This window comes from Dipodomys spectabilis, unplaced genomic scaffold (genome assembly GCF_019054845.1).
Source record: "Dipodomys spectabilis isolate Male_0828 unplaced genomic scaffold, ASM1905484v1 ptg000002l, whole genome shotgun sequence".
NCBI classification, from domain to species: domain Eukaryota; kingdom Metazoa; phylum Chordata; class Mammalia; order Rodentia; family Heteromyidae; genus Dipodomys; species Dipodomys spectabilis.
In genome coordinates this window covers 32,018,815-32,041,326 of record NW_024870679.1, presented here as the reverse complement: position 1 = coordinate 32,041,326, position 22,512 = coordinate 32,018,815, and the positions used below count along the sequence as shown (strand labels likewise).

The 22,512-nt window shown below is 34.7% G+C and overlaps 1 protein-coding gene across 1 annotated transcript in view; it reads right to left on the bottom strand.

Annotated features, from left to right (window-relative positions):
• Negr1 (neuronal growth regulator 1) overlaps positions 1 to 22,512 on the bottom strand; it is an 862,817-nt gene extending 840,305 nt beyond the window's left edge. The window contains exon 1 of the mRNA XM_042681196.1: positions 22,146 to 22,512. Within this exon, the coding sequence (XP_042537130.1) occupies positions 22,146 to 22,321 (176 nt within the window). The 5' untranslated portion in view covers positions 22,322 to 22,512. The remainder of the gene's footprint in view (positions 1 to 22,145) is intronic.

The window sequence follows — 22,512 nt, the reverse complement described above, 5'->3', positions numbered from 1 at the left end:
TTACATCATGTATATTTGATGAACCAGTTCAAGACTATGATCATGAAGAAGACTACGTAGCAATCTTTAACAATAATTAGGTATAAACAAGGTATCAATTCTTAGTCTAAACTGCTTGGCAGGCTAAGTTTACCGTTTGTTATTGCTTACCTCTTTTATTGTTCTTATTCTTAAATTCCCAAGAGAAAAATTTCCCATTTTGTCATACTTTTTTTTTCTGTATATCTGTGTCTTTTCAAGTTAGGGTGGTTTTCTAAACTACCTAACTACTACACAAAATTAAAGTATTACTAACAAAAACATACCAAACACTTACTGCAAGTAGCACAACACACTGAGTGCTTAATAATGTTTTATTTTTGGGGCACTGAAATTTGAACACAGGTCCATGGACTTGCTCAATTCATTTGTTTAGCTGGTGCCCTACCACTTGAGCAACATCATTAACTTTGGTTATTTTGTTTTTTCTGGTCTTTTTGGTAATGATGTCTAATAGTGTCTTTTGCCCAGTTGGCTTCCAATCTGAATTTTCTAGATCTCAGCATCCTGAGTAGCTAGGAATATGAGTGTGAGACACTGGTTCTGGGCTCACTTTTCTTACTGGTCCTCAGATACATATGTACTCATCTTGCTTTATCCGTAATGAATTTTGAAAGATACATTTCCTAGTCACAATAGTTGGGAAGTGAGACAACCCACATCACTTACAATGAATTCGGTGCCTTAAAATCTGTACTTCCAATGGTAGATAGAAAGGGGTAAGTGAGCATGGATAAAAGAGTAACACTCATCAAGATGCCTTTGTTCAATCTACCTCCTTTGTACAGCCATTTAAAAATTGGGAAAAAACAAGAAAAAAAGAAAACTACCCTTGCCTCTAAAAGGTTTTCCTCCTTCCTGTGTTTCATCCAAAACCCAGATTTGTTTCCCTCTTGGTAAGCCCAAATTTTAGGAAAGAACTTCTTGAATATAAACTTCATTCTTACTCATTAAATTTTATGATCTGTGTGAGCAAACAGCATGTAATAATTTACTAATATTTACTAAGCACTGATGGTGAACCAGGCACTGTTTTAAGTCATATACACATTGTGTATGAATACACTTCACAACTACAAAATATGCACTACTGGCACAGAAGAAAAGAAGTAATGCATCTGTAACTCAAGGCAAAGCAGTTGTACCATGAGGTACACTGCACATCACTACATTCCTCCTCTTTTACCCTTTAAGGGACTTTGCAAAACAACTGCCCTCAAAGGCACAACAGATGTCCTGGATAACACTGAATAATTGTTCAAGCCCAAACACAATATTTCAAATGAATCACAATTGAGACTCAATAGACTTTTCACATTTTATTCTGTATTTCATCATATTCAAAGTGAGCCAACATTCTTAAAAGCTGAAATTTACTGGCAGATTAGGTAATCACATTCCTTTCTGAAAAGTAAAATGACTTAAAAGGATCCAAATGCAAAATGTATTTAAAACAACACTAGTGGAGTTTAGAAAGTAAAAAATGTAAGTGGAGGGGCTGGGAAGGTGGTTCAGTGGTAGAGTGCTTGCCTTGCATGCATGAGGCCCTGGGTTCAATTCCTCAGCACCACATAAACGAACAAAAAGCCAGAAGTGTCGGTGTGGCTCAAGTGGTAGAGCGCTAGCCTTGAGCTGAAGAGCTGAGGGACAGTGCCCAGGCCCAGAGTTCAGGCCCCACGACCAGACCCCCCCCCAAAAAATATATGTAATCTTTGACATAAAATGTGTGATGATGTCCACACAAATTGTCATATATAAATACAAGGTGATAAAAAATACAAGATGATGGTTTTGTATCATAGAATGAGGTACATTTTAAAAGAATAATAAATAACTATGCCATGGAAATAGACTGTGAATATTTTAACCAAGAAAGAATTTATGTATGTATGTCAAATGTAAAGCAGTGTCAAATGTAAAGAAGTTTGTAATCATAGGTAATACAAGTCTGGAGGAATAGAGTATAGCTGGTGTTATATTAAAGGAAAAGAGCGTATAGCACTCAGCCTCTTCGCTCCTCACATGGGCATGTTTGTTGTCATTTAAACTCGTTAAGAATTTGGATATCAGATTTGATAAACTAGAGCCTACCTGGTGTGTCATAAATATTCTCACTTCCCCTATGTTTTTATATAAAACATATAAATCTTCTTAGACTCTGTATGGAGAGCACTGGATGGAAGATCTACTTTTCAGAATACATTCTAAGGTGAAATTGGTTTGATAAAGCTATGTCTTTATTAGGTATTTGGTGAAATAAACATTAAGCACCACCCTATAAAATATTACAAAGTCTTAAAATGAAAAAAAAACAAAAAATCTCACTTCTGAAATTTAGGGAGTGGTCCAGATGAATGGCAAGAGAAAGGTAGGCACATTATATTCATATTTGTGTGTGTGTGTGTGTATGTGTGTGTGAAAATGGAACCATATAACTTGAGGGGATGGGTGGGTTTGAAAGACAAGGAAGAATGATGAAAGGGATGATATTGACCAAAATGCGTTGTACTTATAAATGCATTGAAACTTTACAAAGAAAACTAAATAAAAAAAATATTTTTTCTGATACTTGTGCTTTTCTATCAACTAAGCCTCAGTGACCTCTAACTGGCTCAGACATGATTTTGATAAGTGCTTGATATAAAGCATGCAAAGTTTTCACATACACATAAAACCATGGGACAAAGATTAAAATCAAAACCTAAATTCAGAAGCATATTAGCTAGAGCATATTCAGCATCACATCTGTATCTAGATTATTCAGTTCTACGGCAGGGCTGGTTTTCTGAGAAGCACCACCTATAAGGATATGCATTTGGTGAAAAAGCATTATAATGTTTCACTTACCTACTACATCACTAGGAAAATGAAGTCCAGTTCTAGAACTGAAAACAATGAGATCTGTAAAATGTATGCACTTGAAGTTAGGATTGTAGCTTCTTGAGTAGCTAGAAGTATAGATGTGAAAAACCAGAACAGGGTTAAAGCTCTCATGTTTTTTGTTTGTTAGTTTATTTTTGTTTTTTGTTGTTGTTTTTTTTACTTTTGTCAGTCATGGGGCTTGAACTCAGCCTGAACACTATCCTTCAGCTCTGCATTTCAAGGCTAGCCTTCTACTACTTGAACCACTGTGCCACTTCCCATTTTCTGAGTAGTTTATTGGAGGTAAGAGTCTCACGGACTTTCCTGCACAGGCTGGCTTTAAACCACAATCCTCAGATCTCAGCCTCCTGAGTAGCTAGGATTACAGGTGTGAGCCACCAGCGCCTGGCTTAAAGCTCTCATGAAGTAAAGGTTCAAATAAGATTGGCTTGCTTTGTGGTATCAGAAGACATAGAATAAGAACAGCCTGGGAAAATACTGAGTGTTCATCAATTAATACTTTTTATTTGGACCCCTGTTTCCATCTTTGGAAACAGCTGCATAACAGCTCTCTGAGGACAGGATTTAGCTTTTGTCTTTCATTTTTTCCTTATGTATCTTAATCATCTGATACAATGTTCCCATTTACAAAGTGCTCACAAGTAGCTTCCCCCCTAAAAGGTTAAAATACAGTCCCTTCTTTTCATTATAAGTATCAATCTTAAAATGTCAGTTAATGATTTTAATTTCTCTCTAGCAACATATTTATATTATTTGAATGTAATATTTGAATTATTTGAAAATATTTTCTAAACATTTCCCCATAGAAGGAGTTGGAGACATGGTCAGTGTTAGGATTCTTGACTATGTAAACATGAGGCACTGAGTTCACACTCCAGTAACATAAAATTAAAAAAAAAATCCATGCTATCTTATTGAACGTGTGTGTGCATGTGTGCATGTATGCACAAATGTGTATATGCCAGTCCTGGGGCTAGACATTGCCTTAAGTCTGATGCTCTACCATTTGATCCACAAGTCCATTTTTGGCTTCTGGGTGGTTAATTGGAGACAAGGGCATCATGGACTTCCTGCCCACTCTGGCTTTGAACCACAGTCTTCAGATCTCAGCCTCCTGAGTACCTAGGATTACAGGCCTGAGTCACTAGCACTTGAATAGCATGTACTTTTAAAGGGATGTGTTTTAAGATAAGATGATCATGTATATAATCATGAACATTCTAAATGTTATTCTCACATAAAATATTAAGTACATGTTCATATACCAAAGTACTTTTGATATTACATAAAAGTTCTGGACCATTATCTACATAGTCTTTCTTGTACTATGTACTTCTTCCATCATAATTAACAAATTCAATTTCTCTTTCTTCAAAGAGAAGTGAGAATTTAAGACACATAGAAAGCAGTCTGAGTGTAAAGAACAACTAGATTTTAATTATTTTCCTAGAATTATGTCACAGTTACCACATCTATATCTACTCAGTACAATTCTTAACAATTGTTCTTATTATTTCCAAAGTCTTAAATATTTTTATGTACAGACGAGATAATTCCTCATCATACTTAACATTGTAACTGACTTGGCTTATTTGAGCATTCAACCAAGTGAAGAGCTGGCTAGTGGAAAATTAGAGAGAAACTCACTGATCCTATGTAGGCACCAGTTAAGAGTGTTTTAGAGAAATTAAAGAGTGAAGATTAAATATAATTAAGTTCTTAAAGAGCAATTCTTCCTCTTGCTTGTCTTTTTTGTTGAATTACTCTATGTAGATAAATTAGTACTGTTCAAACAGGATATTTGAAAAATTTTAATCAACAGGGATTAAAATACTGTATTTCTTTATTTTTTAAAACTCGCTATACAACAGATGTTTTATTTCTCCAAAAGCAATGTGTTGCTTGTGTGTGTGTGTGTGTGTGTGTGTGTGTGTGTGTTCAACTTTTTAACCTAGGGGAAAAGAGTTCAGTAACCAGAGTAAAACACATGCTTAATAAACTAGCTTTAAATCTATGTCTAATTCTAGTAAATGTATCAAACAAAATGGGGGCACAATAGGGTTAAAATTCACTACAAATTTAGTATTTGCTCTACCTCTCAAATCACTGGTCTCTGGTTATATCTTTTTTTCTGCAACAAAATATTCATTTCTGTTATCTGATATATGAAGTGATGAGAAACTTTCTGCGCAGTATGGAGTTGCAGATAGATCCAACATTAATAAGTATGTGTCCTCTCGTAGCAATTTCCTTTTGGTTTTAGGATAAATGGGAAAAGGCATATAGACAAAAAATAAATAAATAAAAATAAAAAGGCAGTGACAAAAGAGAAAGCTGGGAAAAGGTGACATCACTTTTCCAAATTTCCTCAGATAATTTTATGTCTTAGGCATTGCTGAGCACTCAAAAGAAACAGTACCGTTTGATAGGAAGTGGCACTTGGAATGGGAGTACCCTGGTCCTGAAACTCCCAGTTTTCATAAGCTATGACAGGCATATCCCATATGGAGATTACCTTGAACTCCAAAGCTGATGTAGAGCCACTTGAAAATCTAAATAAATCTGTAATGTGGGGTGGGTTGTGTTTTAATAATCTGTAATACAATGCAGAGCACATAATTTAAGAAAGTAAACTGAGTTCCTTTCTAAGCTTAGATGTTTACAAGAAAACAATCTAAGTGTAAAGAGCAAGAAGAGGCCTTTAAATAACTAAACCTTTAAATAACTGAAGAAGAGGCCTGGAAATAACCGAGTCTCTGTTTATTCATCTGTAAACTGAAATGTTAACAATTGCTCTGCTTTTACCCTATGTCTCTTAAGTAGATAGCATATGAACATTACCACATCTAAAAAATACAAATATTGTTTAAAGGGTATGAAAGGAACATTCTTAGATTTTAACTCTTAGCTTTAACTTCATAAGACATATTTAATGTAATATTCCAAGCTCATGTAATTATTTAGTTTCTTATTAAGTAGCTAAATAGTTTACATTGAATGTTTTTTTAAATAGCCATAACGTAAGCATTTAAGTGATTAAATATATATATACATACTTTTTTATTGTGAAAATACCATATAGAGGGGTTACAATTACAAGGGAAAATGATGAGTAGATTTCTTTTTTATTTTATTTTATTTTATTATTAGAGGGGTTACAATTACATGCGTAAGATAATGATTACATTTCTTATCAAGCATTGCAGCCTCCTCTTTTGCTTACCCTTCACATCCCTTCCCAGCCTCCCCCGCCCTCCCCACTCAATCCTCCCCCCCCCACCAAAGTTGTAAAGTTCGTTTTCAACATGACAACTTGTACTTCTCATTGCTGCAACGGGTCCACCTGTATTCTTAAACGACTTAGATGAGAATGGAAACATCACAACGGAAACAACCAAGATTCAGAATATTATAAGGGAATACTTCTCGAAACTTTATGCTAATAAGTTTGAGAACTTGACAGAAATGGACATTTTCCTAGCAAATATTGACATGCCAATACTAAACCAAGAAATAGAAACAGCAATAAGAGACCTCCCAGCTAAGAAAAGTCCAGGACCAGATGGTTTTACAGCGGAATTCTACAAGGCCTTCAAAGCAGAGCTCACACCAATACTCCTCCAACTCTTCAATGAAATTGAAAGAGAAAGTTCACTACCGAACACATTCTATGAAGCCATCATAACCCTCATCCCAAAACCAGGCAGGGGACTCATCAAAGAAAGAGAACTATAGACCCATTTCTTTGATGAACATTGATGCAAAACTTCTCAACAAAATTTTGGCCAATCGACTTCAACAATTCATCCAAAAAAATCATACACCATGATCAAACAGGATTCATTTCAGGGATGCAAAGCTGGTTCAATATGAGTAGATTTGTTATCAAGCCTTCTTATTGTTGCCTCCTCCTTTGTTTCCTCTTCCCATCCCTTCCCATCTCCCACCTCCCCCACCTCCGCCCCCTCAAGGTTGTAAAGTTCATTTTTCCACATAAGGGCTTGTACATCTCATTGTTGCAATGGGTCCACCTGTATCCCTATTTAAGTGATTTGTTTTTTCCCTTCCCCTACACAAATTATACCAACATCAAATACAGTGAAAGCAGGGATTATATCGTGGGGGAGGGACATACAAAGCAACAAAGAAATCATCTTATAAATATATTAGAAGCAATAGCAAGAAAGAAAAAAACATCTGATAACTTATTTTGGGGTTCAAGTGATTAAATAGAGTAAATAATTAAATATATTAAATAATTAAATATATTAAATAATTGTCATTTCTTTTTAATTACACTAACTTGTCCAATATTATTCATTATTCACTATAAAATAATATATGTAAGCAAATTATTTATCATAGTATTTATTTAAATGGCTTACTTTCATTTGAGTATATAAATTGTACAATGGGTTTTACTGTGATATTGTCACACATGCATATAGTTAATGGATCAATCATTTTAAATGGCAGAAATATTTTATTTCTTCTTAGAAAATTTTCTTCTTTAGCATAGGCAAAACATTTAAAATTATACTAAGGATTTTTATTCTATAGAGATAAGATGCACTTGCAAAAATGCTTTTTGTATATTTTTGTCCTTCCTACAACTTTACTATTGTGAAAATATTTTATGTATTATAAATATTAATGCTGAACAAATTTTAAGTATCTATTCAATTTCTTCAATATATACTTATTCAATAAATACATGTGTGGAGGGGGGGCTGGATCACCACCTCCACTTTTGTGAAATGTGTATACTTGCTAACAATGTATGCATATGTCTTATGTCAGTCATTTTCCTCTAGCCCATACTTACTCTAAAGTCTTAGATAATCCTTCAATAATAGCTATTTGCCCACTTGACCAACAATGTATTGCTGATGCCAAAAGAAAAACAAAATCATTGAAAACAGGAGTTGGGATGTGGTTTAGTGGTAGAGTGTTTGCCTAGCATGCATGAAGCCGTGTGTTTGATTCCTTAGTACTACATAAACAGAAAAAAGCTGGAAGTGGGTGCTGTGACTCAAGTGGTAGAGTACTAGCCGTGAGCACAGAGAAACTCATGGACAGTGTCCAGGCCCTGAGTTTAAGCCCTAGGACCTGTAAAAAAAAATGTGAAAACAGATATGAATGCAATCTTTCATTAATATTTATCTTTAATTTTAATGAGTGTTTTGTTTAAAAGTTGATTAATATCAGTATTTGTTTAAATCAGAATGTATCAAACTGTCTTTTCTTGAGATGATATGTCCAGTTTAATTAACAAGTAAATCAGTATTAATTCCATAGCATAAACTAAAGCCAACAGTGATGAGTAGTTTAAGCTTCTAAAGAAATATAGTACAATCTATGAATCAATAAACAACTTATTGAGTTACCCAATAAACAGTAATATAAACTACAAACACCAGAAACCAAAATTTATTCACCTCTAATAAGATGTTTTATTTGTTAAATAGCTAAAATAAGTACAGATAAGCATACCTAATGAAAACTTATAAAACATTTAGTAAACTTCCAATGATATTAGTTTCCAGTCCTATGAAATCTAAAATTCATTTTATTAGGCTACTGAAATTACATAAATTATCTTTGTGGTCAAACAAAAATAAATTCTCTAATTTTAAAATTTCCTTGATTGGTCCTATAAGGTAGTAACTTAATTCTACTTCTCCAAGTGGGGCATCTGATTTTATGATCCATCATTCAATAATTTGAGGAAAAATATAATACTATGCACTTCAAACTGATTTTATTAAATAACAGACCAAAATTTTATTTTTGGTTATGATTACATTTTTAAAATCAACTCATTGTTAAAATACAGAGATCATGTTTGGTGAGAATATTTTGCATTCATGTTATTATTTGTATAATAATGACATTGATATCAATACCACCTGGGTTATAACAGTGGTATTAATAGGGAAAACATCCTCAGTATTATAAAACTTTTCTGGCATAACTGATATAGTAACACTAAAATGAACAATTAGAAATGGTGATATGGATGCATAGGTATTCCAGGTGCCATCTGTGTGAAACTTACTTTGATAACAAACTATAACAACACAATAAAAATACATATGTACCATTAGCATGCATATGAATCATAAATATATACATTTTCAAAGTAAAATGTATCATAATTAATTATAATCTGAAAGTAACATTCATAAGTATCATAAGTAGATATACTATCAAATTAAAGTATATGAGAAAAACAAGGTGTATATCTGTATTTTTAATGTATTCTTATCTAATAGTTCTCCTTACTCACTAGGGATACATTCCAAGACTCCTCAATTGGTTCTTAAAAATTTAGTATATGAGAAAATTATTAAAAATAAAACTTTTTATCTGGTATTTCAGGCTACAAGTGACTACTGGGAGGGTAGTACATAAAACATGGATCTATTCTATAAAAAGCTATCTCTGATCTCAGTCAATAAGAATCCAGACAGTGCACAATTTTGCAATACTTCTCAAGATGGTAGAATAGTGCATATGAAACTTTAAACAGGTTAAGGGTTAATGACTCAGGATAGAAAACTCCATGGGGCTCTCTTTGCAATTAACCAGCAGCATGGTAGCCTAGAGATATTGTTCAAGTAGTAGAGCACAAGCCATGAGTTCAAAATTCAAGTGAGGGCCTGAGTTCTAGTCCTTGGCAATATATTGCATTATTTCTACAGTATGACTCTAGGGATATGAATTTTTTTGCAAATATGCAGAATGAAAGCAAGCATTCTTAACATAAATTCTGATATTGTACTTAGTTCAGCACTATACAGAAAACATAACACTATATGGAAAAAGTTCTAGCTCACAAATGCTTCCCCTGTAACTGTACTGCCTTCAGCATATTATGTTAAAAATCTAAGATATAATATTTGATGAAATTATTTACTCTACCACACAGAAATCAGGATTGGCAATTTAAAAAAAAATCAGACATGGTCTGGGAAGGTAGCTCAGTGGTAGAGTGCTTGCCTTGCATGGATGAGGCACTGGGTTCGATTCCTCAGCACCACATAAGCAGAAACAGAAAAAAAGCCGAAAGTGGCGCTGTGGCTCAAGTGGTAGAGTGCTAACCTTGAGCTGAAGAGCTGAGGGACAGCGCCCAGGCCCAAAGTTCAGGCCCCATGACCGCACCAAAAAAAAATAAAATAAAATCAGACATTTTTCCAACATTGTCACCAATGATCACATCTTCCATTCTAAAATCTGTCCCAAATATAAATCTTCACCCTCTGACTTCTTTATTACTATTGCATTGTACTTTTTAGTTTTTAATATTAATTTACTTTATTGTTATTATTAAGGTGCTATACAGAGAGATTACAATGACTAAGGTAATGAGTACATTTCCTTTTTTGCAGGGCCTTTTTCTGCCACTCTCTCCCAGACCCTCCCTCCCATCTCCACCCATGAGTAATCTCTCTTATTCATTCCTTTCAGTCTCTTTTCACTTATTCTTTTTTTAAATTAATATTTTTATTTTTATTGTGAAAATATTGTACAGAGGGGTTACACTTACATGGGCAAGATAATGAATACATTTCTTATCAAGCATTGTAGCCTCCTCCTTTGTTTCCCCTTCCCATTCCTTCCCATCCCCCTCCCCCCCTGCCCCCCCCCCACCCTGCCCCCGTCTTCTTCCTCCCCCTCCGCACCAAAGTTGTAAAGTTTGTTTTCTTTTTTTTTTTTTTAATTTAATTTTATTTGTGAACATACTGTACAGAGGAGTTACAGTTACATGGGCAGGATAATGCGTACATTTCTTACCAAGCATTGCAGCCTCCTCCTTTGTTTATCCTTCACATCCCTTCCCAGCCTCCCCCCTCCCCCCCTAATCCCAATCCTTCTCCTTCCCCCCCCCCCCCCCACCAACGTTGTAAAGCTCGTTTTGGACATGACAACTTGTACTTCTCATTGTTGCAACAGGTCCACCTGTATCCTTAAACAACTGGTTTTTCCCCATCTCCTCCACAAGTTATACTGACATCAAATATAGTGAAAGCAGGGGTTATACGTGTTTCTAACACATTTATAAGATTATCTCTTTGTAAAGTTTGTTTTCGACATAACGACTTGTACGTCTCATTGTTGCAATGAGTCCACTTATTCTTTTTTAACATTTCCTGTAACCATCCAGTTAGAGGCCCTTCTCATTAGAGGTAAATGATTTACATCACCATCAATCTGTTAAACACAAAATTTGTGCTTCTATTGTACTTGCATGCTCTGGTTCTGTATTTCTGATAACTAACACTCCTTTTGGTGTGTTCTTTTCCTCCTAGGCTTCTAATTACTTCTCTTCTTAATGGGCTTAATAATATCAGCAACTCCAAATATATCTATTAAATATAACCTTCAAAATGTAAAAATGTGCATTTAATGAATATTATACAAAAAATCACAACTCATTGCAAAAGGAAATCATACCAAGATCAATGGGTAATAACTGTCAATTACCTTCAGGCTTGAATTAAAAGTAAAATATTCCAAAATTATTAGATGATATAAATTTAGAATTTTGATGCATTATATACCATTAGTATGTGAAATATCTCATATAATCCACATAATTCTGCTAGGGAGGAAAAGTATTTGTCAAAGGTAATGTAGCCCACAAATAGAGAAGCAAAACTAAAAGGTGCTCACTTCTAGACAATGTGGGGCACTAAAAATTTCAATAAACTTAGACAATCAAAATTAATGTTGGAAATGACCTGTATAACTGGGAGGTCTGGGACATAGGAAAAGTAGGAGAATAATGAGGGAAGGGGGTAACAAGTTTAACAAGAAATGTACTTATTAACTCCTCTGTGCATCATTTTGACAATTTAAAAACAAAACAAAAATAAATTAATGTATAAGGAAACAACTGATCTCTAGCATCAGCTAGAGAAGTTCCTATTATTCAAGTATTTATATATAATTTTCTTTTCTGAACTTGTAAAAGTAAATAAATACAAAATTCCTCACAATCGCATTCCAGGCCAAGATATAGAGCTCTCATCTTCAAAATTAAACATAAATGGTCTTGAAACTTATAAGGAAGACACATACTTGGGTGAAAATATAATTTCAAAACTGTAGTCCATGGTATATATATTTCTTTTTCATGGAACACAGATGGGTTTACGAAAATTCCCATTCTTTAATGAAATATATGGATATATACATATATATATATATATATATATATATACACTCTTATAAAGCTCTGAGTCTTGGATTAATGCCATATCATTCCAATAGTCCTAAAGCTTTAATTAACTTTATTAAAAGTTACTTAAGAAGTTAACATTTCTCTCCGACCCTGACTTTTTTCACTCCTTCTTCTTCATTCTACATTCAGGGTTTTAACACTGATAATGGGACAAACACTATGCTAAACATCAGATCTGCCATTCTCTTTCTTCTTTTGTTTCTTTTTCTTTTTCTGGTGATACTAGTGATTGAACTCAGGGCCTTGTGCTTCTTTAATTTGCATGCTGGGCTGGTGCTTTGCGACTTGAGCCATGTCTCCAGTCTTGCTTTTTGCTGGCTATTTGGAAGTAGAGACAATGACTTGTTCAAAATGGCCTCAAACTATGATACTCTTAATCTTAACTGCCAAGTAGCTAAATTACAGGCCAGGGGCTTCAGTGTCTGGCTAAATTTGCCATTTTCTATTAAATTGATCAGTTACTCAAAATATCAATTAGAATAAGTTCTATGTCCATCAAATATATCTATCTTTTCCTGTTTGAAGAATTTTATCTATAAAATTGTAAAACACTATATTCCCTCTATTATTTTAGTAATCCTAGACAATTGAAATTGATATTGTTGGAGAGAATATACAAATATTTTATTGTAATTTTACTGATCTGTTGTATTTACGGTATCTCTAAAATCCTTTAGTATATCCAAATTTAATTTATCATGGAAGGAAATGGGTTTCTGAAGAAAACAAGACACTTTCACATGACTTTTGAGTCATTGAGAACCTCTAAATTCTTTATGAAAGTAACTGCTGCTAACAACATTAAGAAATAAATAAAAAACAAACCAATAACAAACCATGCAGTGTAAACATGAGCACTGGACTTATATGCAAATAATTTAGTGAAATTCAGTAAAGAACCTTTTAGTTATGGACTGAAAAGGGTTATAAACATTTTCCTTATATTGAGTAAATTACTATTTAGAAAGTACAATATACTGGCTTGTATTCAAAACAGCAACAATTAATGTGGGCAAGCAACACTGCCAAATTCCTTCTTTATTTTACTCATTTTTTTTTGGTAGAAAAAGTGATTAAGAGTCCAATCCCCATACCAGCTGGATGCTTAAGAGCATCAAAAGTCCTCTAGCGGCATTCAGAAATTGATATGGCTTAACAACCACTATGCTAATAGATAACATCGTCAACATTATAAATCAAAACCATAAGCACATATTAAATTCTATCAGCTACTATCAATACCCTGTAGTTTATGAAGAACTGTTGGCCTATCTCTGGAATATGGTTGAAACAATACAAAATCCTCCTCTGGTCTGGAGTATGTAACAATATTTTCATAATTGTGAGTTATTCTTCAATAGCAATAGCCAATTCTCTCTACTTCTGTTATCTTATTGACTTCATTTAACTGAGGCTCAGGGAAAACAGCGGGGCCATATGCTGAGACAGAAACATAAAATAGATCAGGAGAACAGAATGGATATTTTGCTATCTTTAACTGTAAAAGAAAATACACTCTTGTATAATTTATAATTTTGGATCCCCTTATATGATAATTACATGTCAAATAATCAAACTTGATCATCGTATTTGCAACTTTTTATGATAAGAAATACAACTCAAATATTGAGAGAACACAAATGTGTGCATGCAGAAATATACACCAAATGAATTTTTATCAATGTCCAATGCCTTATATAATTCTGTGGATTATTTTAAAAATAACTTCCATTCCAGTATAGTTGTTTTCCAAGAGCCCCTAGTAAAATGTTTGTTGCCATTGGTTATTCTGAATTTTTCTAATACACATGTTTTAAACTGCTACAAGACTCATAAGAATTAAGATAGAGACTATTGGTATAGTGAGTATGTAAAGGAAACAATTTCTAACAACATGAAAATCAAATTCATTACTGAGAATGATCAATAAAATGTGAAATAAAGTACAAATGCATTTATTCCATCAGTTATGCAATCAATTGTTATCAATACAAAACAGTTTATGTTGCCCTCATCTATATGTGATATGTACAAAGGTCCTAAGAAAAGAGAAACAACAATCATAGCACCAAAATACTTTTCTGATCAAAATATCACAATGAAGAGAAAACATCTCCTGATAAAACATTAAAAATCCTATTATTTAATTTCTTCAAGATCATATAGCTGGACGCTGGTGGCTCATGCCTGTAATACTACCTATTCAGGAAGCTGAGATCTGAGGATCGCAGTTCAAAGCCCACCTGGACAGGAAAGTCTGTGAAACTCTTATCTCCAATAAACTACAAAAAAAAAAAAAAAACAACTGGAAGTGGAGCTGTAGCTCAAGTGGTAGAGCTCCAGCCTTGAGCTGAAGAGCTGAGGGACAGCACTCGGGCCCAGAGTTCAAGCCCCATGACTGACAAAAAAAATCATATAAACAATTCCACTACATATCCAATAATAAATACAGTGGAGTAACAAATATGCACCTGACAAAGACTAGACCTTTTAGCCTTTATTCCTTGGTATTATGAAAAGTTTATTCACTGGTTAATTTGAAACACATGAAATACCTGGCAAAATAGAATGTGAACCAATTTAAAATTTCCTTTATAATCTCAAAAAAGATAGGCAATATGATGCTGCAAAAAAAAAGAGCAATGCACTTTATATGTATATGCAACAGTGTTAAAGACATACTTTAATGTGTCAGTGAAGTGAAAAGCTTTGAAAGAAATGAGACTAAGTTCAAGAGGTTCATTTCCCCAATGTTAATATTCAGTGAAAATTATTACCCATAAAATTATGAGGCAATGTACCAAAATCAGGATTTTCTGGGCACTACTTCTTTTATTCTGGAGCCCTATGACTAATACTTTTGTGAAACACTTTTGTAGAAATGATGGGAAGAGTTATTCTTAAGGTAAAGAGGAAAAAGACACAACGGTACAATATCTACTTTTGAAAGCTTCCCGTAACATTTAATGTAAGTCTCTTGTGATGCCTTAGTTAATAATTAATTGTTGTCTTAATTTATAGCCTTGAAACAAGACTTCTAGTCAAAAGACTCATTTGTCTGAATGATTTCACAGCAGTCAGATACTTGAACTGTGAGTATTGTTATGGTCATATGCTACATTAAAAAGAAAACTAGAAATTTTGATTTGCTCCTCAGGTCTTAAGCTACATAAAAGAAAGACCTTTAATTCCTATTGATTGTAATAGGCAGCACTGTAGGAGTCATCTCAGTAGTTTGATCATATATTCAAAAGCATGTGTTAGACTTAGTTCACTCTTGCTTCAGTGAAAGGAAAAAAGATAAGGTATTATGCAATCTTGCCCATATAGTCATCTATTTAATTTTTATTTGTTTACTCAATTGTATGTTAATTTAGTATTTGTACATTTATTATCATCATTAACTGCATATGGAAAATAAATCTCAGTGTAATGTTCTTCTATGTAATACTCATCATTATTATATTCACGTCTTCTAAACTAATTACCACATACAGTGCTGGCAAATAATATTTAGAGTAACATGGACAAAGTAGTCTTTGAATCAAAGATGATTAAAATCATTGAAACTATTACTATGTATCAATCAGGGCTCTTCAAACAACAATCAAACCATTCTGGATATTTAAAACAGAGATGATTTAATGCAGGAAATTCATTGTACAGTAGATGGAATTGCTGAGGGGCTGGAGGGATTGAAATAACTCAGTGGTTAGTATCAACAGGAAGCAGGGACTAGTCCTGGGTTTGAGGAGTAATGAGAAAAGGCAATAAACAGAGGCCTAGGATCTAGGTCTTACATGGAAACTGGGACAAAAAAAATAAATGTGCTCACAGACTAGAACAATGAAAGAGTGAAGAAGGATAAATGCCCTAGACCTTCTATTTGTCTTGTTTTCCCTTATTTCAAAACCACCTTTCACTATCCAGTCACAATCTAAAGAAGTTGACATGTAAGGTGGGAAATCTAGCCTGAAGGTAGAGCTCTATCTCCTATCCCCACAGCACAAAATAGCAGCAATAGGAAAGAGAGGTCTTGTCCTTTAGACTTACAACGGGCTGATACAGACCATAATATGTTCATTTTTCTAAATTCTTTAAAAGTCAACTATACACAATTAAGTTATTCCATGAAACATTTTAATTAAAAAATAATTTATTTTAAAATATTAGGTTGATAAATCTGCTTGTATGAAAAGATTAAAAGAACCAAATGGACTTCTCAATTATTATGAATTAAAGATGCTGGGAAAAAATAAATTTATTTTTAAAATTGAGAATACTATGTTCTTTAACTAATAAGTGGTTTTCTGTTAACACGCCTACTTATGTGTCCTAATAATAGAATAGTTCTGAAAATCACTATGGGTAGCATAGTAGCATTTTATTCCATATTCTGGAACATACATTTTCCAATTTGAGTTGTTATAACAACCTATTATAGCTTCATTTTAAATAAGGGAAAGTAAAAATTTTGAACTTATTTGTCCAATGACACTGTTTAAGAAATATATAGGTGCTTAAATAACATTTTAATGTTATAAATTAAAAGTACCATTCTAGTTGAACAATTTGGAATCTCACCATGTAAGAGCAAGTCGCCAGACATGTGAAAGTTTTCAGTGATATTCCCAAAGTATAACATAATTGATTTTTATGGCTATTGGTGATTCTGGATCCTCATACATAAAGCATTTAATTTATTTTAATTAATAGCATGCATTTCACACCAATACTAACTAATAGATTAATAAAAAGACAAAATGTATTGGACAGAGAGACTGAAAAAGAATAAATACTTGTCACATCTATTTACAAATCTACTTGCAAAATATTTACAATTTCCAATGCCAATGTGTTCCAATGTGTTCAGTGGAAATAAACTCTATAGCATCCACAAGTCTCCTTTTGCAAAGGGACCTACCATACAACTTATCTTAAAATGTAGTACAATGATATGATATTTGTATATGCAATTTTTATAAAGTATAAGAAGGTTACACATTTAAGAAAAAAATGTTTTTTTTCATTGATTAAAGCATGACAGGCAGATAATTGAGTATTTTGAATTCTTACCAAGAAGGTGGCAAAAAATGTACAAAATGTATAAACAGGGTTGAATGACAGTCTAAAAAAATGAGACACTAAAATGAAATGTGCAGCTGGGTGACAGTGAATCAGGCCTGTAATACTAGCTACTCAGGATGCTGAGATATGGGTATGGTTGTTCTAAACTCAGAAGAAAAGTCCTTGAGACTATTGTCTCCAATTAATCACCAAAATTACCAGAAATGGAGGACAGTGCCCATGCCCTGAGTTCAAGCTTCAGGACTAACACATACAAAAAAAAAAAGGAAAGGAAAAAGAAATGTTCAGACATGTGTAGGTTATGAACAAGAATGCCCATATTGTTGTTTCCAAATAGTATTCAACTTGGCCAGGCACTGGTGGCTCATGCCTGTAATCCTAGCTACTCAGGAATCTGAGCTCTGAGGATCACAGTTCAAAGCCTGCCCAGGCAGGAAAGTTGGTGAGACTTTTATCTTCAATAAACCACCAGAAAACCAGAAGTGGTGCTGTGGTTCAAGTGGTAGAGTGCTTGTCTTGAGCTGAAGAGCTCAGGGACAGTTCCCATGCCCAGAGTTCACGCCCCATGACCAGTGGGGAAAAAAAAGAATATTCAGCCTGTTTCCTGTTTCCACTGCAGAATTTGTAAATAGTTGCATAATATGATGCAACTCAGTTGACATAGGAAAGATTTCATTCAGTCCCTTATTAACTTTAGTTGTGTTGTATGATCTTCTGCGTTTGCCCATCTTTAATTTTGTAAAAACATATCTACCAAAATACAAATGATACCCCAAGACTAAGATAAAGTATTGATAACCCTCCCAAAACAAAAAAAAGGCTTAATTCAAACATGCTTTATATTAAGTAATAAAAGTGAACAATTTCAATTTGTTTAACGACAGCTTGCCTTGAGTGGAAGTCAGACATTGTTATGGGAAAAATAAACTAGGCTTCTACAGCATTTGAGATAAAAATTATAAAATAAGATCTGGTTTCTGGTAAGCAGTATTCATGGTACACTGTTTTTTTTTTTGCTTTTTGTTTTGGAATGGTAATATAGTCTACCCCATTGGGTTTCAGGTCATGACTACTCATACCTGCTGTATATAGTGATATGTAATTTTACTTGATGAAATATAAGCATCCCGAGTATTTGTTTGATTTATTCAATGGTGATCTCCTTGGAACCTATAGCTATTGACATCAAGGTTCTGTAATAGTTAGTTCCAGAGCAATGCTTGCTCTACAAGACCTGGCTCCTTAAGAGACCGGTGTGGTTCTAGCATTCCCTGGCTCTGTTATGTCATCTTAGGACATAGTAACTCAGACCTTTAATGAATTACAAATTGCAACTTGAAGATGGAAGGATAAGTTAATGTTTCCATATACAGATTGAGAATTTCTGAAGGAATAATTTACTATTCATGTATTGACTGATGTTAAACTCAAAATTGGTATTTAGACAGGCTAGTGGAACCCATCACACTTCTGGAAGTCTACAATGTATTTAACATGTTTATGTATTTACTTGATCCCTCAGTTCAGGTAATAGTGGTATTAAATATTACTATGATGAACAGATGTATTACTAGGCAGTTTATAAAGAATATCCAAATGTTTTGTGGGAATCCTTCAGCAGTGAAAGATTGAATAACATGCATTAACCTTAAAAGGCAGAGTGAAAGTGATAAAACCACTGAAATTATTAAATGGATTTTACTATAAATCCTCTATATGAGGTAAAACAGGAGATTTTTACAAAGTGACAGTAAATGTACTAGAAATCAGAATGGAGACTTTCCGTGCTATAGCTCTACACAGGGAAAGTTTGTTTTTTTTTTTTTTTTTGGTTTTATTGTATGTGTATGTATGACTTCTTAAAAACAGACATTCCAAAACTTAGTAGATAGGAAAGTATGGGCAGACCTTTAAACTGTTTCATTAATGTATCTATAAGCAATAGTTTATTGACTGAAATATTCATACTTGTAGTCTTTAGCATTTAAAGTTATTTGATAATTGTTAGGCCTTTGTTTCTTTTTTATTAGACACTTTAGGAAATCTGTTACAACAAAAACAGAGGATATTGTATAAAACTTGATGAATGATATGCTATTCAATGTTCTCTGAACCATTAGATTCATAACTGATAGAAAGGAATGTAGGTATGAAAGTATAGTTTTATTATCTGATAAATTATAAAACAATACCAAATATGATATCAAGTATACATGTCAGAAAACAACTCTGGTTTTACTCTTGAAAATATATATCACATGAGCGGTCACAATCTATTAGCCCTTAATCTTTAGCTATATTAGTCTGTGAACAAAACAAAACAAATACCAGAAGCAAAGGAAGTAAAGGGAAATAATTGCTAGTACTTAACATTTTTAATGGAAAGAGGTTTTCTTACAAAAAATATGCTGAATTATTTCCTTTAAACTAGGCAATAGTAAAAGTTCACCAATTAGGTACTTTGTATAGAATTACAAAACCAGTACAAATGCATTGCTTTGTAAAAAGCAATACAGATAAAAAAAATTCATGTTTGTTAAGAAACTAAAATCTAATTTGTTAGAAATACCATTGAGAGGAGGGGATTCTGTTCTCTTTAGGATCATTGAAATGTCACAAGTTCCTTAAAATAAGACAGTACAAAATCTAGCATATGGCAAATAATGGGGGAGATACAGTGCCCAGAAAGTAAACAAGAACTGCACCAAACCAACAACTCTAAGATATTATCACCATGAGTTAAGCAAGCTTCAGTGTTAGAAGCAATGCCTGAACTTAGCACAGGTCTCCTAGAGGCAATATATGGTTCTGCTATTTTAATTAAGCATATTATTTATCAGATTGTTCATTAGTAAACAAAGTGCCAACAAATAACATCAAAAGACAATCAATCAAAGCTTTTTAGGTCAGGAATAGCACTGCTCACTACATACATACATATATATATGTATATATATTTATATATATACATATATATATATACACATACATATATATGTTTATAGCAGCTTCCATGATATATGTTTGCAGACTCTAAAAGCAGTACCTTGTTACCACTGTTATACAAACTTCTGAAAGTTAATATAATGAGCAATTGTGGGCTTAATTTATATCACGTATTTGACAAAGTATTCGTCACTACAAACAATGCTGAAAACTTATTTTACTATAGCATGTACAGTTTTATTCATAACAAAGATAACATTTCATTAAAACATATTTAGTATATATTAGAAATTATAACAGCATTTGGTGTAAATTTTGACTTAAGCATGCTTGGAGAGATACAAGGCATATGCCACACCCACATCATTAAGTATAAAATGTTCCACGATTCAAGTAGAAATATATCCCAGCTTTTTTCACCTGAAACGTGCACAATGATTTTGTGTAAACCACAAAAGTGAACTACCACCCAGTGGAGAGAAAGAAGATCTTTCAGAAAGATTTGAGGTGTGTGTCAGGTGTGTGTGGGTGTCAGAGTGGGTGGGGCATGAGCAATGAAGGAATCAGGCGTTTAGCCTTTCTTAGTTCCAAGCACTGCTGTTCATCAATTTGAATTTTCACATGGAAGGAAATGGTTCTACAAGCTCACTTTGCAGTGTTGCTTAGGGGTAAAACTAGGCTAGGATATTCATTAATGACAAAAAAAAACCACTTTAATGTTCATGCTTAGGGTAAACAGGGAAAGGAAGGGAGCAGGAGGAGGTGGGAGAAAAATGATGAGAAGAAAGAAAGAGGAAGGTTAGGACATGGGTGAGAGCAGAAAGGAGAGGTAGGAGAAAGAGGGAAAGAGGGAGGGAGAGAGGGAGGGAGGAAAGGAAGGAGAAAGGAAAGGAGGGAGGGAGGAGAGTGACAGTGTATGGAGCAGAGGAGTGTATGCCTTTTTAAACTGAGAGGATCTGGATGGGAAAGTGGTCGTTGGAGCACGTTGGAGCACAGAGTGTCAGTCTGTGAAGCCTCACAGAGTGTGAGCGGCAGTGGAGTTTATGAAAATAAGATTTATGAGGGTGAGAAATGGCACTGGAGGGGGAAAGCAGCGGGAACGTGCCTGTGGGTGTGACACAGATGGGAAAGAGCAAGGGGAAGGGAAGACCAGGCACCGAGTGAAGACGGGGTGGGTGGGGGACAAAGGAGGAGGAGAGGGAGTTAAACAAGTGCGTTCGAAATTTCAGTGGTAGGGATTTTTTTTTTTTTTTTTTACCAAAGAAAACGAAAAAAAAATGAGAAGAAAATAAAAAGAATGACTTTGAAAAGGGGGGGCAAGGGAGAGGCAAAAGAAGGTGAAGGAAATAAAAGCGGGAGGAAAAAAAAGCAAGAGGGAGGGGAAAGAAGAGAGAAAGAAGCAAACGAGATAAGGAAAGCCAGCAAACTGAAAAGCAAGACACAGCTTAAGTGTCCATGTGAGAGAGAAAACATATGGAGAGCCCGCAGTTTGAAGAAAAAAAGGGGGGGGAGTCGCTGGAGTAAAACAGAAACAAACCTGATAAACTTGTCCGAGTCGGCCAGAGCACCCCCCCCCCCCGACCGTAACACAGAGACCTTGTGAATTGAGTTTCAAAGTGGCACCTGCCCCGCCAGCCTGACACGGCTCCCATCCTAGGGCTACTTTGCTGCCCAGGAAAAGTGCTTTCCCCGGACCAGCTCAGCTCCTTTACCTGCCCCAGCCTAAAAGAGGTCGGGGTTCAAGGGGGGAAAAAAATCAGCACCTGGATTTCTGGAGACACGATTGTTTTGTGTGTTTTTTTTTTTTTTTGATAACACCACCGGCATTCCTGCTGGCTTTAAAAAAAGGGGGGGGGGTAGAAAAGACGGACTGACAGAGACCAAGAGACAGACAGACAGACAGACAGGACAAGTACACGAAAATGCACGCCGTTCTTCCTACCTAAGCACCGCCGTGTCCCCTTTTCTGACCATCATGTTGTCCACGGCCGCCCAGGGGAAGTCTACGCTCTGTCCAGCCGGGAGGCAGGAGGGGAGCAGGCAGCACAGGCTGAGAAGCACCGCCGCCAGCCACTGGTTCGAGCAACAAGCACCCTGCACCAAGAGCATCATGTCCATCCCTGCTAGGGCCGCTCACTCTCCGGCAGCTTTCCGCTCGCGCCCCCACCCCCTGGCGCTGGCAAGTCTTCCCGGGAACCAGGCGGCGCGCCACAGGGGTGGTTTTTTTTTTTTTTTAGGAGTGGGTGGGTGGGTTTCTTTTCTTTCTTTCGTATCCCCTCTCCTTAGTTGTTGGGTGTTGTTTCTCTCTT